The sequence below is a fragment of the Neodiprion virginianus genome, chromosome 1 (assembly GCF_021901495.1).
Source record: "Neodiprion virginianus isolate iyNeoVirg1 chromosome 1, iyNeoVirg1.1, whole genome shotgun sequence".
Lineage (NCBI taxonomy): Eukaryota > Metazoa > Arthropoda > Insecta > Hymenoptera > Diprionidae > Neodiprion > Neodiprion virginianus.
In genome coordinates, this window is record NC_060877.1 from 1,324,459 (window position 1) to 1,345,296 (window position 20,838).

The 20,838-nt window shown below is 48.6% G+C and overlaps 1 protein-coding gene across 3 annotated transcripts in view; it reads right to left on the reverse strand.

Moving 5' to 3' along the window:
* Nucleotides 1-20,838, reverse strand: part of LOC124303406 (paired box protein Pax-8) — a 79,614-nt gene that overhangs the window by 5,608 nt on the left and 53,168 nt on the right. For all 3 annotated transcript variants that reach the window (XM_046760562.1, XM_046760570.1, XM_046760580.1), the window contains 5 exons: nucleotides 19,937-20,102; nucleotides 16,981-17,178; nucleotides 5,346-5,599; nucleotides 682-767; nucleotides 230-509 (listed from right to left, as the gene is read on the reverse strand). In XM_046760562.1, coding sequence (XP_046616518.1) covers nucleotides 230-509; nucleotides 682-767; nucleotides 5,346-5,599; nucleotides 16,981-17,178; nucleotides 19,937-20,102 — 984 coding nt within the window. The remainder of the gene's footprint in view (nucleotides 1-229; nucleotides 510-681; nucleotides 768-5,345; nucleotides 5,600-16,980; nucleotides 17,179-19,936; nucleotides 20,103-20,838) is intronic.

Sequence of the window (20,838 nt, forward strand, 5' to 3'; positions counted from 1 at the left end):
AAAATAAAAAAAAAAAAAAAATACAAACAAACAGACGTGCACTTTTCGCAATCATTGCACAGCCGCAAATCGGCCAGCGGTGACGAGGAGCAAAGGTGCGATATACGTATGATAGGTATAATCAAGAGGCAGAGCAGAGCGCGGAAGAGAGAGAAGGAGATAAACACGATGTGAAAAAAGTAGCAGGAGGGAAAGAAAAAGCTAAGGGCAAATAGAGGGAGAAGCTCACCTATGGTACCCCCTATGGGCGGGGTATAAAGATGGGGTGTTTGCGCCTGCGTCATCGTTCCGATGGAGCCGAGGGAGTCGTAGAGTTCGGTGGAGGTGGCCACGGCGGACCCGGGGAATCCCCCGTGTTCGTAGTACCCCGGACCACCGCCGCCACCGGCGTTCGCCCCACCGCCCCCGCCGCCGCCCCCACCTCCGCCGCCTCCGCCACCTCCTCCGCCGCCCCCAAGTTCACTGAGGAGCTTATGCTCGTCCTTGATACTCCATTTACTCGACCACAGCTGCGTCAAAGAGGAACAAAGAAAGGAGGATTAAGCAACGTCGGACAAACGTGTCTCTCGTGGCTTGACCGTGACGGAAAAAATGCAGTTTCTCCAGTACAATCGAATCGTAGAAGGCCCGACTGGTGTCGTTTCATATTTCGACTGACGATAGAACGAAACGTCGACTTACGTTGGAGTAGAGCTGATCTCCGTTGTAGCTACTTCGTTGTCTCTTCAAGTCGTCCTCCGGGTGATCGCTCAGGTCGCGATTATCGTCTGCGGACAGATAAAGCGGGGGTGTAACGGTACGGAGAGATACAAATAATAGGCCGTTGCGTGGGTATTATATGGGTAAAAAAAAGCTCGAAGGCGGGCGGTGCAGCATCTCAAGTACAGAGGAGGCATGCACGACGTGCCTATTATACCTCGGACATATTTGCCGTCACCGCTCCGCATCCGGGAAAAAGATTTACTACACATCTATCGCGTGTTTATTATATATCGGGATTTACGATGGGAAAATGACGCCACCCTGGCGCTTCGTAAATGTTTTACACCTAACTAAGCCCCCGTTAAACACGCCACGAATGGTTATAATGTATAAATTTTATTCGGTTCATCGATGCCGGAACTGTCCATACGTTTTTTTGTTTTATTTCTTCAATGTGCTTTTTTGCGCCTGGCCTATATCGCAGGTAGTAGGATCGTTAACTGTTATGGCGCCCCATCCACGGACTGTGGAATTTGCAGGATGCGATTGAAAGACTCGTTTTCGTTCCATTGAAAGATCGATCGTGGTTTCGATCGGTGGAAGACCTTTTTCCCTTCGAATATTCGAAAATTCTAGGAGAGTAAAACAGGCCTTCAATGTTCCCTCTTACTTTACTCATTGTCAGTAATACCAAAGCTATCGAATGATCCGCAATTTGCCCGAAGCTGTTCTGCGGCCGTATCGATGTACATTGTATTTCTCTTTTTTACTACTCAGCGCGATCTTACATGCCCACATACCTGAAACACACGTCCCGTTCTGACATCAGACACGGGTGTATAGTTATACTGTTTCGCGGAACGGTCTTGGATCGAGTACAGTGACACTTATCGATTTCGCCAAGAGCAGCGTTCACCCCGCATATTGTTCCGTAAGATGAGGGAATGATGCCAAGCTGGAGTCGAGGTTTCGTACCGCGGATACAGGGCGATCCAGGTGTAATTTCGAGAAAAATTTCACTTCGAGGGACGGCAAGGTTTCCAGTTCGAATCGGTGAGTGACGTTTAATTTCAGAAAACGTTGATCTGCCGCTGCAAGAGCAGAAATTGATAAAAACGGCTGACTTCGCCCCGTCGATTCGAACCAAGGTACGGATATATGAATTTCCGGTATCCGGAAAGGGCCTGTATGGCAGGTAGATCGACGTCACCTGCGCGAGAGGCCAAAGACACAAATGAAACGTGCGATTTAAATTGAATCCGTCGAGTCGTCGGTTGGGATCGAACGAGTTGTGCACGTGTTAGCGGCAGAGCCGGTGCAGCATCGCCGCGGGCATTGATGGATATAGAGAAACAATTTCGACTCCATTATACGTACACACATCTTTATTATCAGCGGGCGCAGCCTACATCCGGCGACGAACAACGCCGGCTCTCCTGGCTGCTCGGGGTTCGTTTGGGAATACAGTGGATCCGAGGGGCGGAGGGGGGCTCGAGTATCTCGAATAATTAAATGACCGGTCCGTCGGGGGCCTGGGGTCCGGGGACGAGCGTCGAGCAGAGGGCTCGTTAAATCCCGTCCACCCTGTCAAGTCGCTCCAATCGCAGATTGTCCGGCGTTTCGTCCGCGTGTGCGTGCGCCGTCCTCACACGCACGCATTTTACACCGTCGCGTCGCCAAAGTTCGCCGACACAACCCCCGTGTTTTACACCGCTCCGGCACTACCACTCGGAACCCGCTGCTGATGGCGGCAGTATGGGACTCGCCCCTTGCTCGGGATGACCGCCATAAAATCCGCCTTGCCGGAGGTACGCGCGTCCAGCCCGCCAGCTGACCGAGCCGCGGTCGTTGAATTTCGACTTTACGATTGAATCGTTTGGATTAATTGTCGTTGTAATTGAACGCGCATCCGACTTTTCTCTCTGTTTTCTCTCTCCTCCCGAGAAGCCGGGGTGGCTTTGGACGGGGGCGGATTCCCGTACACTTGCCGGCGCGAGGTTTAATTAGATATCTGTATAATTCAAGGTCAACGGATCACTGGGTACCGATTAAAGAAATGGAGGAAAACAGGGAATTCGCAGCGTCGAGCTGGCTCTTCGGGGTCACGACGTTGCTCCTTTGACATTGAGAAGCGGATGTCGAAGCGCTTCTTCTCCTGCTTCTGGTATCCGTCGTCCGGGGAGGGGAGGGGGGGCATGAATAAGGAAAATTCTAGGGTATCCGGGAAAGAAACCGGCGACGCCAGAGGTAGGCAGAAAAGTTAACGTCTCCTTGAAAGGAGCGGTAAATTGAATAATTCGATCATAGGTTTGAAAGGACCCCGGTAGTTTCCCATGCGTTATTCGAAAGCAATTGAGTCAATGTCGAGCGATACAATACAAGGGTAATAATGGACTTTGGGATGAACCCGGCCCCCGTCTACGTACCCACCCCTCGACCTCTGTAATATACCAACGCCGACGTGTTGGTCCGACACGCACACGCTCTCGAAATACCCTGACAGGACAAAATCTCACCCGGGGGTAGTGGAGGGACGGGGCAGATGTACCGAAAACATTGATTCGAATTTCAAATATGCACCGCAAATCAACTCAATTATACTCCAGTATTTAATCAATTTAACACAGCTGTTATTCTCCCTCATTTGCAGAATTATATCAGCAAAATAGAAACATTGCAACGATACCGTGTAAATCTGTACAAATTATATAACTGTGGTAATTTTTATGACCAATTAGAGATAATACTTTTCATCCGGAGTTTGCTGCAGTGAGAAAAATTTCATTTGTTACAGTAATTAGAAAAATTTAGTGAACCATTTTGCGCTACCGTCGATCCTTTTTTGGTAATTTCAACGCAAAATCAGTTTTTTTCGGTGTACTCTACTTTTTTAGTTAAATAAGGCTTTATCGTCAATTTATCGTTGCACAAGCATTAAATTTTCGCAACAGTTGCAAGAAAATGTAGTAAGAGTGATCGTAATGAGAAAGAATAGTAACGGATACTAGACTCTCCGGTAACAGCTACGAAACTAATTTTCATTTTCTACCTACAACTATATTTTTCGATTGTGATAAAAAACGACAATAATTAATGACCGAGCGGTAACCGGAACTAAAAATTTCTCTCGGTGTGTTATACTTTTTCGGAACAAAATCAGTTTTCAGCGCAAGATACCTAATTGATTTGCATGCGATAAAAGGCGCAAGAAATTCTGCGCTGTATGCATAAGCATAATAATCGCTGCGACGACGTTGGGAGGTTAAAAAATAACCGTGTGCAGCATATGTGACTCGGCGTCGTCGCCGGGGATTTTAGCCAAATATGAAAACGACGCCGGGCGTCGACTCTGATGAGCGCTAATGCACCCGCCGTCCGTTTGAATTAGAACCGACCGCGGTCTTTGAAGTTTATAATCCGATACGCTCGCCCCGACGCTCGTCGCCAGGGCATTGAGTGCTTTCGCCGCAGTACCTACGCGCCACTTTGCAGTCGCCTGGGTGTAATCGAGTTCCTCTTCCCGATGCCTGTTCGTCTCTCCTCGACTCAGATCTGCGTATACGTATACAAGGCACCGACGTTACAACGCGTCGCCGTTGTTATCGCAATTTTTGTCCTACCTTACTCGTTAATTTTTAATTTTATTCCTTTACATTTATCGATCTTCCAACATACCCAGAGAAATGTAACAGAGATACAATTCTCTGTGAAAACTAGAAAAAAAAATAAATAAATAAATACAAAACGGACCAAGGGAAGAAACCGGAGGTCGGCTGCCTCGAGTATTCGACACGGTTTCGCAGGGGCGGATGAGCGGGGTACCCGGGGCCCCGAGTCCACCGCCTTCGTCGTAGTCGTGCACGTGTCGGGAATATTTCAAACGCGTTATACTCACGCCGCGTGACGTAGAAATGAATGGCGGCACGTGCGTCGGGCCCGTTGACATTTGACCGATAGCCCGGCAAGCCGGGCGCGAATTAGAAATTCGTGTCGATAATCGCACGCACCTTACAACGCTACAGACGGCATCGTCGGCATCGCTGTTGCGAAACAAAACCCGATTATTACCGCACTACGGTCTTTTTACCCGGAATAATACGCCATTGTTGCAATTATATAGTCGAACCTCTTCCTCTCTCGATTCAGACCCCCCCTCCATCCCCCCCGCTCCTCCCCGCCGCTCCCTCCTCAGCGTCTCTTTGTCGCTTTTTGCTTCCTCGTCTTTTCGCGCTCGCGTAAGTCACTTTTACAGGCCTCACTCTCCCTCTCTCTCTCTCTCTCTTTGTTCCCGTTGTTATAGATTTAATTTGTATCAGAGCGACGAGCACCTCGGCATGCACACCCCTTGACATCCGTCTCCTCCTGCCGCGAGCCACTCTATCTCCGAAAGTTTGCAACAAAGTACGGCTGCATAATAATCGTCTTGTTTCTTGCGAAAAGCATTGTTTTCTTGTACGACGATTGTAACAAAAGCTGAATAGCTCAAAAGTCTACATCTCATTTCGTTCTAGATTCTTGCAATATTTCAAGTAGTATATAACAAAGTGAAGCTTTTTGACTCGTTCAGAGCTCGGTCAGCTCTTATACCGTAAAGTACGCTTAAAAATCTACCCTGTAGGAAATAGCGGAATTTGGTCTCTTACCGTCGTCGGTGCGTTTCCGCTTTATGCTATTTCCATTGGGGTCCTGATGGTGAGCCGGGATACCGAGGATGCCGCTGATGCTGTAGGCGTTGGGGGCAGTGGCGGCAGGGTGTCCGGCAGCGTTGGCGGGGGCGTGGGTGATGACGGATACGGAACCGCCAGACCCAGGTTGACCCTGGGGTTGTCCTTGCTGCTGGGCCTGCTGCTGTTGGTGGGCGTGTTTCGCCTTCTCGGCAGCCTTGTTCCTCACGATCCTGGAGCGACGGATGGTTCATGAAAAAGAATAACCAGAAGAAGAATTGCGATTAGACGACGGTCGGTGATCTGCCGCGGCGAACGCATGTACGCAGGTAGAAGAAAGGTCGCAGCGATCGACTGCCGAAAGTCGAACGAAACTGGCATGGCGGTGGCTATTCACCGCACGCGGCATTGTTTTCACCGGTCGAGTGGATCCTCGGTTATCGAGTGATTAATTACGATTAGGAGGGTCGCTCGTAGGCGGTCCCGGTTACTGCCGACGTATGCAACACGTATATTATACGTTATTATAGGTCCTTCTGGGCGGGTTAACGTCGGCTGTGCCGATACACGCATTCACGGATGCAGACGAGGAACCCAGGACGATGACTCGCGTTTTGCCACGCGTCGAAACACCGCGTGGTGCCGGCGATTCACCGTGCTACATCATCCCTCTCCCCCTTTCCTCTCTTCGTCCGATACACGTAAAGATACCTACGACGTCTACTTACGCACGTGTATTGTGCATCCGCATCGATCTCGCATCATGATGTACCTACAACACTCCGATACCCCGTACCGGGGAACCTTTACATACATCGTGACAACCACTAGACGTCCGCATCGATTAGCTAGCCAATATTGTAGCCGGTATTACTTGCCAGTTTGCCCTTGGTATCAGATTATATTTATCATTTCTCATCCCCTCGAGATTGCACTCGCTGTCGTTGGCGCTTTTTTCTCGACTTCCTGTCGACTGCCGCCTCGTCTCATTTGCCGCGAATAGTTAATCGGTAGAAGAAGCTACTCCAAAACTACTTTCAACACCTTGAAAACATCGAGCTACAGATCTAGACGTCGGGTGTGGAATTAACGACGCGACAAACTTGGATACAGAGTTTTTTTCATTCATCAGATTGATAGAAACAACACGCGTTTGAATGGAAGGTAACCTTATCTTCTTCCTTAATCCCCAACCACCATAACCTGTCCTGATACCATCGCTTGACCGTGCAGGAAACATACTAATTGCCCGAGGCTAACACCGATTACCGAATATCGATCAGTTTAATCTTGATCCCGATCTCAGGAGTTCGTGACCAGGCGGTGGGTTCTGCATGGTTATGCGTGGTGAAGTAAATTCAGGGGTGGGGTTTCGGCTCGGGGGCGACGCAGTGATCAATCAGGCGACACCTGTTGCCCCGTAGCTCTGGAAGTTGGGTAGATACCTCGACCTCCGCTAACTCGGGGTGATTAGGCCCGATTCTCGCGTCTAGGTCCGTCCCTCACCCCCGCATCTCCGGGGGCCGCGAGTGCAGACGATTGTGAAATCGGTCTAGGCCGATAATCACCGCGGTGTCCGCTTTGCGTTACGCTCGAATCTCGGCTCCTGCATGCCCGACTGGCTTCGATTTAACAAAATTGCGATGCCCTCGGTGATCGTGGCTCGGGCGCCACTCGAGTATCGCGTTATTGGAGCGCTGCGGGTGCTCCAGGTTCTGTGGATACAGATGGCACGTGACGCAAGGACACGAGGACTCGAGAGGAGAGCAAACAACGCCGTTCTGCCGCTTCCGAACTCCGGAATTGCTTTTTAATTACCTCACGTGGTAATGAAGATCACTTCGAGATCGATCAGGGAGATTTGATGAAATTCGCACGAGTCCGCATTGTTTCGGTAGATACTGTTTACAAAGTCTGGCCGCAGATTTCATCCGAAGGACATCAAATTTCAATTCCATCTATTCGTTTTTTCTTTGCGAAGATCCGAAATGTCGGAAGAAATTTTATAGAATTTTACAGCTTTTCATTTATCGTTAGAAATAGTTTTCCCTCTTTTTCGGAAAATCTAGAAATTCTGAGCGCTTACTTGATCTCGCGCACCGATTCGGTTCGACTCAAAATATCGACCTTACGTTTTCCAACAACTAAACCACCATTCACGGCTGGAACACATAGACGCCAACTAGGGAGTAAAGGATAAATTGTAGAGAAGCGGCGCAACACCGCGAGGTTAAGGATAAGTTGGAACCGGGAACGGTGGTCGTAGGACGCAGAGATTCGAAGGAGGCGCAGCCGGGGGTCGGGGGGTGGAAAGGTGGGGTAGAATTATGGGGGCAGCGAGGCGAGGCGCCACGTGGGTGGAAGCTATGCCTCCCTTGGCGCCGGACGATCGCTCCCTAACGGCCACTCGACGACTAAACTACCCCGAGTCCTCCTTCTCCACCCCCGCCGCTGCCGAGGTCGTCGTTCCCGCGTCTTAACTCGAGTGTCTCGCGGCTCTCGCGGAGAAGAATAAGAGCGAGAAAAACCAGAAAAAGATAAAGGACAGGGAGATGAGCAGAGAATTGTGATGTTAGGTATGTACCTATGGTAAGTACAGCCCGGTGAAAAGAGTTCCTCGTTCGATGAGAGCGAAGAATGAAAGAAGGAGAAATTGAGTAGAAACAAAGAATTGCGTACCATCGATTCGCTCCGAACTGTACGCGATATAGTGAAAGAGCCGGAAACTCGTCTGCGGTCGTTTTGAATCATTGCAGGAGTGATGAAAAAAAAGTTCATCGATGCGACAAAAATGATGGTTACAATTGTTCCAAATGACGAAGCCAGGGAATATCGTTTGTAGAAATAGGAATTAAAGCATCCTGCGCACACGCGTGACCGATGAAACGAGTCGTTCCGACCAAGTCTTGTTCCAAAAAGACGCCTTCTTCGCAAAGTTGTTAAAATTCAAGTTTTACACGTATACGGAGATCTCATGCGACCGTTAGAAATGAATAAAACGAGGAGAAATCGAGAGTCGGAGTGGAACAGCGTTACCGGTACCTATGGGTATTAGGGAGGTGGATAACGTTTGAGTTTCGGAACTTGTATACGGCGGGGGAAAAGGAGACGAAGCGGAGGCAAAGCAGCGGCTCCGGTCTGGAACCGCAAACTTTAACGTCGGCATTACTTTTATGCGCAACTTTATGCCAAGTATCCCATCAAATATATGACCCAGGTCTTCTACATTCCGAGTGGGTAAAGAGAGGAGTGGTGGAGGAGTATCTGCGTGCCTTCGTTACATGTTGTACATACGTGTGCAGGTACATTCGCGTATCCAGACCCGTAGCCAGCTGTGCCGACCGACGGGAGGCCGCCCATATCCACTGGGCTAAATTATTGCAAATAAAACTTTATACACGCGAATTTCCCGCCTACCTCTGCAGCTCAACTCTAGCGAAAACTTTATCGCATTACGCAGCGTGTCTCCCGGTGGGAGTTGTGAAAACGTAACACATTCATCCCCCTCGTGTGGCAAATTCCGGCAAGGTTATACCGGCGAAAAAATACGGCCTGAAATTTTGATTGTCCGCGGATTTGGAACGCCCGGGTAAAAGGTTGTTGCGAAATTCATGCTTCACACTTCGGGATGGAGCTATTACGAGCGGTATTAGGAGTATTACGGTAAGAGGCGGCGTCCTGCGGCACTCGAGAACGGATTACAAGGGATTTTGGTATCCCCCACTCGGTTCGACCGAGCCCCGGTTCACGGGGAAACGGCAAAGTCAAGAGGGTCACGTTCCGGTGCAGCAGCCGCACAATACTCGGGAGTCACTCTACCTATACGGATATACACGGGCATTGTGTGCACCGGCGCTTCACAATGCTCTGACTGCACGACTGGGTTATACATATACTCACACACACACGTACGTGTGATGCCTAGGCGAGCAGGCAACGCCACGGTGTATCAATTCATCTACTTATGTACTACACACACTCCGCGGTACGTACATGACCATGTACGACGCGATCGTTGTAGGTACTGCACTACGACGACGCGCACACTCGGAGAAACCACCGTGTCGGGTCTCTCACTGCGTAACTTTTTACCCCGTGCGGTAATTCGGATTTTCCTGTAATCAGCACGGATGTCTTTGTGCAAACCCTCGACGAGGAGAAAAAGTGAAGCAACGCGACACGCGAGATACGATTAACGTTTACGAAATAAGAGAGAGAATCGAGATGACTGGTCTGGTTCAGCGCCGTTGGGAAAGTCGACGACAAACTTCGTCAATCGATTATCAACGTCATCGGTATAATTATCCGATCGGAATTAGCAAGGATGAACCGGTTTATACCGGAACGGTACAAGTCCGTACAGCACGGTAATCGAGTAGTGAATAATTTGTCGATGCAGCAGCAACGCCAGCGAGTATTGGGCTGGATGCGGACAACAAAGCACGAGGCGGACGGTATTCGAGGACGAGGAGCACCCCTGGTGGTCGAGCCATTTCGTCATTTTGATGAACTGCCGTGTGTATAGTGTACGGTAGCAGCGTGGAGTGCATTATATTATACGTACACCTATCTCGGCGTATATACCTGAATCGCATTGTCAAAGAGGAGCAGCTGCCGCATCCCGATCCCCGAGCAGCATTTACCCGCGATGTTCAGCGGTGCTGGTACACAGTGAGAGACGACTATATTAACCGAGTATCCCTGACGTCCCGGTGCACCGTCGCCTCGGATGCCGTGCACGCCGCCGTCGAGAGGACGCCGTGTTTGTTTGCGTTGTGTCCCCGACTGCACAAAGGGCCCAGGGGGCCCCCCGGAATACACCGGCGAGTCAACAGCGACGAGGACGCTTTTCCCGCTCGCAGTCCCATACAGCTCGCTCGATTTACGATGTATCATTCCACGCTGCCCCCTCCCTTCCCCTTTCACCCTCCATGGGGGGCACCCTCCTCATGGGAAGCATGGCAAGTTAGTTTTACACCTCCGAAGTCGAGGCAAGTTAGTTTTACACCTCCGAAGTCGAGGCAAGGGTCCGATCGTTCGGTGGATTGTCAATTTTTCTTTATTCTTTTTTATTTAGCAATCAACGGACCGATTTGATCCTCTTTACACGTGCAACATTCTGCTTTACAGAAAAGCTGCATTATCATTTGATTGGAACTTTGAGAATCGGTCGTTACGGTTTCTTGACCAAGGCACTGATTAAAATTCTATAACTACAAAGCCTGAATCGAAACGCGTCGGAAGGCCGCATTTATATGGGAGCTGTACGCTGGTTCAGCAGTCGAACCGGATATCCGAAAATGTTGAGTATCCGTAGAGAGGGTTTCTTTGGTTTCCTCGCATCGGTCCTCCGACCTCGGATTCTTGATTTCAAACCATCGCTGACAATCGAGGAAGTTCCCGTGTCTCGGGGTTCTCGAAAACCGCAGAGGCCACCGAGTAGAAAAGGTCGGCGGAAGCGAGGGTCACCGAGTGGGCGTATCGCGATATCATTACCCGAAACTTTGATCGGAATGAATAAAACCCGCGTGAATAGGTGGCCGGGAATCCGCGGCAGCATCGTCGAGTCAAAATGGAATTTAGCGGGGTAGGATTTTCGCGAAGCTGTGGAAAAGGATCCCCGATATTAGGGCGAGCTTCCGGTCCCGTCGTGGCTCCGTCTGTCCTCTGACGTCTCCAGGGCAACGGTTGCCCTCCTCCCGATTCCCAGGCCCACTCTCTCCGATCCTCCGAGTGTAAGAGAGTCGAAGGGATCCGCCGCCACCGGCGCGTAATTGTAACTTCGTTTGAGGCTAATTTCGGGCTGGAGGGTATGATGAAACGCGGTAATAATTGCGTTATTCAGACAAAGGGCCGTTATGGATACGCGCCGGTGGTAACCGCCCTCACCCTCCGTCGGCCGGGGATCCTCCGCCGCCGTCGACGTTACCGCGTTTGGCGAATAAGGGAGGAGGGTTACACTCCGCAAATATGGCCGCTTTAACGTACCTCCGCACCCGGGAACCATATTGTCTCTCTATGCCGTATATTGTAAAACAAAATTATGTCCCTCGCCGCCGTGTCTACCCGCCCGAGGCAAATGGCGACCCTTCCACCATCCCCGTTCCCCACCCCTCTCCTCTCCTCTGCACCTACACCTCCACCTACACCCTCCTCGTCTCGTAGGTCTGCCCGAATACCCGGCTCACGTAAATCTCGTTACTCCCGAAAACCCTCTTTGTCATTTCGACGAGTCGAACGACGGGGATACTCCGCAATTGCACAGTCAACGCTTGTGCCAATCTCAAGGATTCGTTCCGTTTCGATCGTTTAAAAAGGTACTTTGGGTTTGACACCTGTGAATTTTCATCCACCTTAAGGCACCGCGATCATCTTCGACGCGAAACAGACCAATGCACGTCACGGATCAAGATGTACGTACAGGGTTGGTACACCTGTCGCGATATTGGGCGGAGTGAATTTCCGCGGGTTATTTATGTAGGTGTAATTTAATAATCGCGAGATGAGGAGGGTAGATAGGAATATGTGGGTTCGAGTAGAGCGGAGGTCGAGTAAGTGGCACAAAAGTAGCGTCGGCGTGGCCGTTCCTCGTTGCTTACGCCGGGCCATATGGCTGCGCGGGAGTTTTCGCAGGGGTGCGAAATGACATGGAAGTAATGGACCCGCCCTTATTGTGCATCCGGCAGATTGACCCGTCAGATAGAGTCGAGAGTCCCGCTCCCGGTATCCACACCGAGAAAAATCTACGCGATGACGGATTGATACAATTCCCGAGAGCGAGATTTCGCTCGACAGATTTTCTACCAACTGTTACGCCTCTCGCTCGACTTCCTTCGGTCCGACCCGACGCCACCTCTGCCTTCGACGACCGTTCTCCCGCTCCGCTGGCCTTCCAGCTTCGTACCGCAAACACCTTCTGGGTACACGGTGTCAACATTTTCGCATGGTTTCCGACATCCGTTCCGTCCACACAAGCGGTTTTTACCGTATCGATTCGACCATTGTCGGCCTCTGGAGTATGTTCAGGGAGTAATTCCTTGTCAAACTATACCGAAAAACGATTAACCTGCACTGTACAGATTACTCCCCAAGTGCGGTAACGTTTCCATGTAAGTTGGAAGAAGCTTGGTATACAAAGAGCACCGGAAGCTCGACACTCGCAATTTTCGCGCAGACGCCAAGTTGCTTTTAGCTCTCTCATGACGAAAGATTTCCAACGATTCTGTCAGCTCTGACGTTATCCGATTTTCTGCTTTCTGTTTCACGATACTCGTACGGCGATATTCCGTTCGGACAGCCAGCTATTGAGGTTTGTCGCAACAAGCGGTGGGAATAAATTGTTCGCATGGGATCAACGATCGATTTGCAGTTTCCGTGACCCTGACCATTCTGACTTCGAAAAAATAATCAAACGCAGGATTGATTTCTGACGAGATACCGTTTGAATGCTAATTTTAGACTCCAGTACCTAATCCGCGACGATAATTTCCGAACTACCAAAGATGTGACCAGTTTTCATAATCGAACAACGCCGACGACAGCTTCGTTCCAAAAGTTTGCCGGTCCTTTTCCCAAGGTTTCAAAGTAGTGAAATTGAACCGATCTCTTGAAAAAAGGTAAAAATAAAGCGCAACGAAAATGCGGCAGCGAGTTGGATAGGTAAGGGGATGAGAAGGACGGGGAATTTTCAGGAGGAAATATTGATAGGCTCGGCTTTGGCTGCGGAGTCACGGTTGAGCAGGCGGTTCTCCGCCGAGGTATATCTTACGGTTTGCTCGACGAGAGTCGTTTCGTTGTGTCTCGCACTCACACCCCCACGGTTAAGCCGGGTACCTAAGGAATACGACTTGCGCACACGATCGCACGCACGGCGGCACACCTACGTGCATGGAAGGAGCGAGTGGAGCTCACGGCAGACTCTTAGGCGCGGATCGATAGGCACCGAGCAGGCTTGCCCAAGGTTCCCCTGCACGCTCCGATATCCAGCCATCCAGCCATCCAGAGTCCAGCCGCCTCCTCCTCGCGCCTATCCAGCCGCACCACTTTACGGAGCCCATGGAACCCGCAACCCCGGCAGCATCGCAGAAAGCCTTTTTCCCGGCTTCCTGTTGGTCCAGATACGTATTTATCACCCCTGCGGCCGGCTTTCTCGTCCTTGGCCTTAATCCCGGTGGTCCGGGCCGCTTTTCGCTGGCAAAGCACCACGCCGCGGTTCGAGCGGAGCTTCGCAGCTTCGGTCAGTTCACAGCCGTGAAATCGGCGAGGATTGGAAAGGGATCCGTGCGATCTCGATTCGTCGCACTGTCGCAAAAACAAATTCGTGTCTTCTGCCTCGTACAAAATGGCCGGGATTTTTTGCTCGTTTATTCACCGCCGATGGCTGAGGATCGTTTTCCTCTACTCACTGAGCTCGGGCTCCGACTAATTGCCTTCCTCGCTCTCGCCTTATCCCCGTTTTTCACTCTCTCTCTCCCTATCTTTTTCTATCCTTTTCCGCTCCATCGAAGCCTCGTGGTTCTCGGTCAATCGGCGAAAACCTTCGCTGACCTACGCGCGACAAAACGCAGGTCTAATCGGAGGGCGATAGTTTGTCAGAAACGGAAGGGACCAATTGAGTTTTGATGCTAGATTGCGGCGAGTTTTGTTCCAATGTTTTCTTTTTTTCTTACCGCAGGACACTCGTCTCAGATTCCCCTTCGTCAAAGGATCGCTTCAATTTTTCCTTACTGCAGCATTTGCGTTTTAAAATAACCGACGGGTAATTGTGTAACGGATACCTAACCGAGACACTTGAGTACAAGCGCGTCACTTCCGGACAAAGAGTAGAGGGGGGAAACAGAGAAGAAGAAAAACCGAACTGAGAACGAGAAAAAGAAACGTGCGAGAAAAACGATCGTCTAGTACAAGTAAAATAATGGTCGAGTGGCTCTTTGCGAAAATAACATCCAGGATATATTTCATCCCTAAACAGAAGAACGGAGGTAAATATGTCGCGTGATGGTCGGTTTTGGGGTGATAAATCCTGAAACGTGGAACAAAAGGATAGCTGGAATTGCCCGGACGTCGTGGCGATTGAAAAATTCTCGCTCAGTTCCCGCGTCCGCGTATAATTTGTCTGTGTTGAAAGATCGTTAGCGGATCCTAGGCTTGTGTGGGTATATTTATAAATTGGTTTGAATGTTCGCATTATGCGCGAGCTCGATCTGTACCTAATTTTTTGTTCCGCTACTCCGCAACCTTTGAGGGGGCTGGTATACAAGCCGGTACATTCCCATCCGCGGAGGTTTATCCTCTCTATAGAAGGACTCGAGGCGAGTTTTTCCGAGCGATCTACTCTCCAGATTCAGATCAATACCCGACATCTGGGCTCTCGGATCGCGCGGGGCCGAAGAGGACAAGGAGCGAGGAAGAGGACGAGGAGCGAGGAAGAGGACGAGGAGGAGGAGGAGGAGGAGTAGGAGGAGGAGTAGGAGGAGGAGGAGGAGGAGGATAAGGATGAGGTGGCGAGGTGGAGGTGGAGGCCTCGCTCGAGCAACAAGCCACAGCGGCACACCCTTGGCTGCAATCCTAGGAATACGAAACCACCGTTTTCCGACGCGGCGGTATAACTTGATGCCCGTTGGTGTAACAACGCTCTTTACAAACCCGAAATTCGAATCGGGAATTTCGCTTTGTAACCGAAATTCAATCAAATATTGACTACGAATGAAAACACAATATCCGTTCAATGTACCCCGGGAAGAAAAGCAACAAGACTAAAATTGACTTCATGAATTCAAAAAACTTGACCCGATATCAGTTCGAAAGGCCCAGGAACTTGGACTTATACCATGATTCCAAATTAATTTTCATGTCACGATTTCACGTGACTTCTGATGACTTTATAACAATTCTGACAAATTACAGCGGTACTGTAGATGATTGAAGCGAAAACTCGTTTTGTTTACACAACCGTGTCGTTTGTTCGATATTATACAGCCATTACCGATAGCACCGTCGCTTCGGCATATGCCGACACCGATCGCTCGAGTGTTTGGATCGAGGTTAAGACACTCGAGATCGCTAATCACTGACAACGAGACGACTGCACTGTCAGGCTGACGACATTCGAAACATTATCTTCATCAAAAAGTTAGCAGAGAATTTTTCCGTGAAATAAAAAAGTTAATCATTGATCCTGTTGATCTGCAGTACAAAATGAGTCGAAAAGGAAAAAACATTCCGTATCTTAAATTCACTGATCAGTCCAGACCACCAACATGTTGTTTTTCGGTGCAAATCTTCGGTTCTCGACTCTCTTACAACAATCCAACACGATTATCAGGCTCTTATCTTCACTTTGAACACGCGTACCTACGCACCTGATTGCGTTTCTTCACCCCGCGATCTTTCTTATCGCTATTCATCGGTACAAAGTACAACCAGCGACTACTGCAGGGCGGCGAACATAAGCGTACAACGACTACCGGCATGGTATAGTCCCGAGGGCTGGTTGACCTTTTGGAGAAGCGCGGCAGGTCCGCCGAGGGAATTGGGGGATTAATTCAAGTGTTTTTGGCCCCCGGGGGTCCGCGGCTGGGGCAGGGGGGGCGAAGCGGGCCGATCGACGGAGCCACGTTCCCGGCTGTTCCCGGCGCAGAAACGGGAACTCGGGGGTGGATGCGGCGCCCCCAGGGGAGGGCATTACGGCGTATCAGCACCGCACAAACCCGAGATCGGGTGGAAAGGTGGCGAGGGGGCGATATGGCGGCAAGGGCGGCGGGGGGGGGGGGGGGGGAGGCGCCCCTCTTCATAGGCAGCCCCCGAGCCTGAAATTCGAATAGTCGAATGCTCGAACACAGCCTACATTCAACCCCCGAGTTTCCTTGCCCCCGTCAGTCACCTAGCTCGTCGTTGATCTGCTCACATATGTCCCGAGATTTAATCAGCCGGTACTTCAGTCGGCTTTATCTCCTGCTTATCTACAACCCCGGATCCCTTCGCCCCGCAACACTCAACCTACTCCCCCTGCGCTCTTCGTGGGTGCTAATGAAATTGAGTGTAACGCGTATCGAATTCGCTACAAGTGGAATCCGCTAACGCGATCAACTAGTGTTAATGGTGCCTCACGCAAATTAGTTTGTTAGATGTGCGCGGAAGTTGAGCGTCGCTGTTATTATTATATATGTACGTATCGACCGAAGGGGTTTCTATAAGTATGAACTTTTTTCAGTGCAATTTTATGCCCGATTCGAAACTCGATGTGTGAGCGAGACGGGGGAAAAATATGTCTATATTTCATGAGAAGGGAGAGGAGTTTACGCGTTTCTTGATTTCGTTAAGGTCTGACGGAAAAACGAGAAAACAAAACCAAACTCGTCACCGCTGATTGTCAAGTGTAATAATTTCCAATTAAATGACGTTCGTAATACAAGCATACATCTTTACATCCATCTTTATTTTATCGAGTCAAATTTTCTATCCAAAAACTGTTGATAAAACTTCAAGGATCTCGTCGAAAATCGTAACATCTATCGTATAAGCTTGACGAGAGTCAAAGTAATCGTATTCCTCTGCAGAATCTATTAATAAGTTTGCAACCGACTGATTTTATTTATTCTTTCATTCGACTCACCGGTTGATCGACGAGACGGAGGGAACATTGTCCTGGGAGCAGATGCCCTCAGCCAGGAGCCTGTCCCGGATCTCCCACGCGAACATCGTCGGGTTGTCCCTCTTGTAGTTGGCGATAGCGTCGACGACCGGCGGCGTTGCTACCTTAGGTTTCGAGCCGCCTATCACGCCGGCCTTGAAGCTTCCGGTCTCGTAGTACCTGCGGGGTGAACGAGCGTGCGTATATACACAAGGAAACGCCTCGTAAAAATAAATGATGCAACCAAAAATAAAAAAGTAAAAAGAAAAAAAAAAAAAACCAATGAAAAACAAACGCCCGAACCAAAATTTCACCGTTACGCAACAACCGCGTTTGAGAAATGGATACAACAGAATCGACCATTACGTAGATATAGAATACGTGGATTCGGACCCCCCGTCATGGCCTAGGCGGCGTCCGATCTTATCAATGCGGGGTGGCCGTGTTCTCAACGAGCCCTTTGTGCCTAATTAGTTAAATAATATCTTCGCTCGTACTTTGATTCAATTACGGAGAGCCCGCAATAATGGTTCGGTTGTGGCCTCGGACTCGGTTTAAGGTCCTGATTGATGCCGGTCTCGTTGCCGCCGCCGCCGCCGCGTTCTCTAATTCTCACCCATGGACAGTTTTCCATGTAAGTATATTACGCGTGATACGCCTGAGATTCTCTGCTTGTGCGAACGTGAAATTTTCCACTTTTCCCCATGGAATTTCGCAACGTTCTTTCGCAGGGTAGAGGGGGGAGAAATAAAAAGTAAACTAAGAAAAAAACCTAGCATAAAAGAAGCACTCCAAAAGGGTAAAATTTTGATCGAATTTTTTCCATAAAAATCGCATAAAAATTCAGCCCTGTTGTTCAAGGCGGGTCCAGACCAGGAATAGCCTGTATAGGCATCGTTCTGCACTGTATGTGCGATTAGGTTTATACGATTATGACCCTCCCCACATCCCGGCTCGAGTCGAGGGTAGAAAAAAGGAAAAATTTCACCCGCGAACACATGGCGTCGTATTATATTCTCGACGGGTGAATAATATACAGTGTGTGGGTGTTTGTTATACATATATTTACAACCTACGATACTTTCTTCTCTCTTATTATTCGCGATATCCTCCCTCGTGCACACCCTTTTCCAGAGTTGATTTACTCTTCTCGTTTTCACAAATCTACCGAAAGTCGCTTATATCCGAACACGTGTTGTGCTGCAACGTGTTATAACGTTCCGAAATGCATGGTGAACTCGAAAGCGTGATGGAAAAAAGGCGGGTTCGTGAAGGTATGAATCGCACATTTTTTTTCTTCTACATCGTCTCTTCGCGATTTCAACCCTTTCCAACAAACTGACATTTGAACAACGGTATTATTTGAGACGTAGGTGCGTCGATTCGTACTCTTCGAGTGTGAAATAAGATTGCAGATTGCAGAGTACAAAGAAAAAGAAAAAGGAAAAAGAAAAATAACCCGCGACGACGATAAAATGGCGAAGGGCTCGCTAGAGGTGGAGGGGAAATACCGGAAGGAAGGCCCCGGGCGGTGCCCGATGCGGTTTTCGTGTTTTTTCGTCCCGGGCATAACCGGCCTCGTGCCCGTTTGATGGACCCCCGGAATTGGCGACGATTCCGGACCGCACGCTAGCGGCCTCTCACAATAACAGATCCTTAATGCATACATGCCAGAATTGCTACCCAAGTGAGCGCATAAATCTAAGCAGATAGGCGTACAAATTTTCTAACGCTACGTTCGTCACTCATAAATTGGATTATATTTATGCAAATAATAATACATATTATAATAGTTATTGTATTTATTTTATTATATTTTATTTTATTCTATTCATTTTTTCTTTGCAAATTTGACAGTAAAATTGAACCAAAAATAATCCCTACATTGTACTTCGAAAGTCATCCCGAATTTGTAAAAGAAAGTATTTGTTACTATTTTGTGTATTCGGATACGATATAGTATAGAACATTGAATATTTCACAAATTATTGACGCATCTGGGAGCCAAGATGGTTTTCCTAAGGCAAAGCAGGAAGCCGAACACTGAAATTGTGCTCAAGATTTTAGATACAGATCTTCTAGTAGATTAGTTTTATTCCGCTGCAGAATAAGAGTCGTTTGTTCTACTGGGACAACTATTTTTTACAAATTCATTGGAATAGTTTCTTGTTAACAGTCGATTCAATATTTCTCTTTGTTTATCACTGGGTACCCGGACAAATATTTAAATAGTATTTAAAATGACAAAACGTGTATATCCAATATAGACTAAAAAAAATAAATTATCGAAAATTGAAACTGCATTTTCTTGCTGCCAACATCACACTTTACGTAAAAAAAACTAAACAAGGACTGAAAATGTTTTCTAATAAAAAATATTTATCTACATATTAATCCGGGCTCTATCGATAAAAATCACTACAAGCCATTGTTTACACTACTAGTCTACCATGTCTTGCGTCGTTAAAAAATTTCCCGTGGCTCGCCGATACCCAAATTCACCCAACACACAAAGTGTAACTACCTCGCGATGAAATGACTAAAAAGTATTGATTCTCGACTCGGCAACCACCTTAAACACGTTGGTTTAACGTCTCGTCGACGGATCTGTGAATGGGTACGAGTGCATTCGACGCGCACATCTCGGTATTGAACAGAAAAATATTCGCCGTTATACTCGACCCTCGAGTAGTTCAATCGCTTTCCTCCATTCCTCAAGCTTCCGGTCGCGCCAGCTTCCTTCCCGCAAGGGGCAAGGGGTCGTTTATACTTTCGCCTGCGCACCCCTCGACCGCGACGCATCACGAATCCCGAATTTTCCGGCGGCAATCGCGGAGCGGCGAACTTCCAAGGAACGGAGGAAATTTCGCGAGGCGCGGAAGAACGAGAAACGGACGAAAGGCGAATCGATGCTCGAAGGAAAACTCGAGCTACTCACCTCGACAGTATCTTCGAAACGCAGCCGTGAGATACCCTGAGTTGCCTGCTGATGTCGCAAGGTCTGACGCCGCTGTGGGCCAACTCGACGATTCTCTGCCTCACGACGTCCGGCAAAGGTCTTCCGTTAACAAAAACGCCCCCAAGTTGATTTACTCCACCGTGGCCTGGAAACAGAAAAGAAAAAACAACGATCAGACTTGAAAGTCTTTTTTTACCCTTCGACGCTGTCGGGTCAACTCGTGCACGAGTGTATAACGCATGGGTGGGTACGTGCCGAAATAACGAATCGATCTGAAATCGATCGCGGAATAAAGTAAAACCGGCCGATTTATTTCTTAACTGTCCGTTTCTCGGTTTTCAAAGAAAAAAGGAAGTTATTGCAGTCGCCGCGAAAATCGACAGTTTGGTTTTCACTATATCTCCATATTTTCAAGTTTAGAGATTGACCTCCAATCATTTTCAGATGGACGTCTGTCCGCGTGTATGTTTATACGCATGTATTTACGTGTGTCGTCAATTTTTTTACCGAACGAGTTACCGGATTTCAATGATTTTGGTCTCAATCGTTGCGGCTTTTCCATACTTAGAACTGATAAGATTTTGTTTTTGATCGGTACCGTGCTTTTTTAATTTATTAAATAACAAAATTCCAAGAAGGCAAATAAAAATTATGGTATTTTGAGAATGGATTAATGGATTTGAATGAAAATTGGTACGTTGAGATTTTGCTAAATGAATAAGCTGAAAAAATGGAATAACATAGTGTGTATTTTGCTGAAAATTAGCAGTCGCCGGCTCGTTGGCTGTCTGATCACGAATCTGAAGTCAGATTGCAAAATCTAAAATAGCGATTCAATATGACGGGAAAAAGTCTTCAAATATCCCGATTACAGTAGAAAT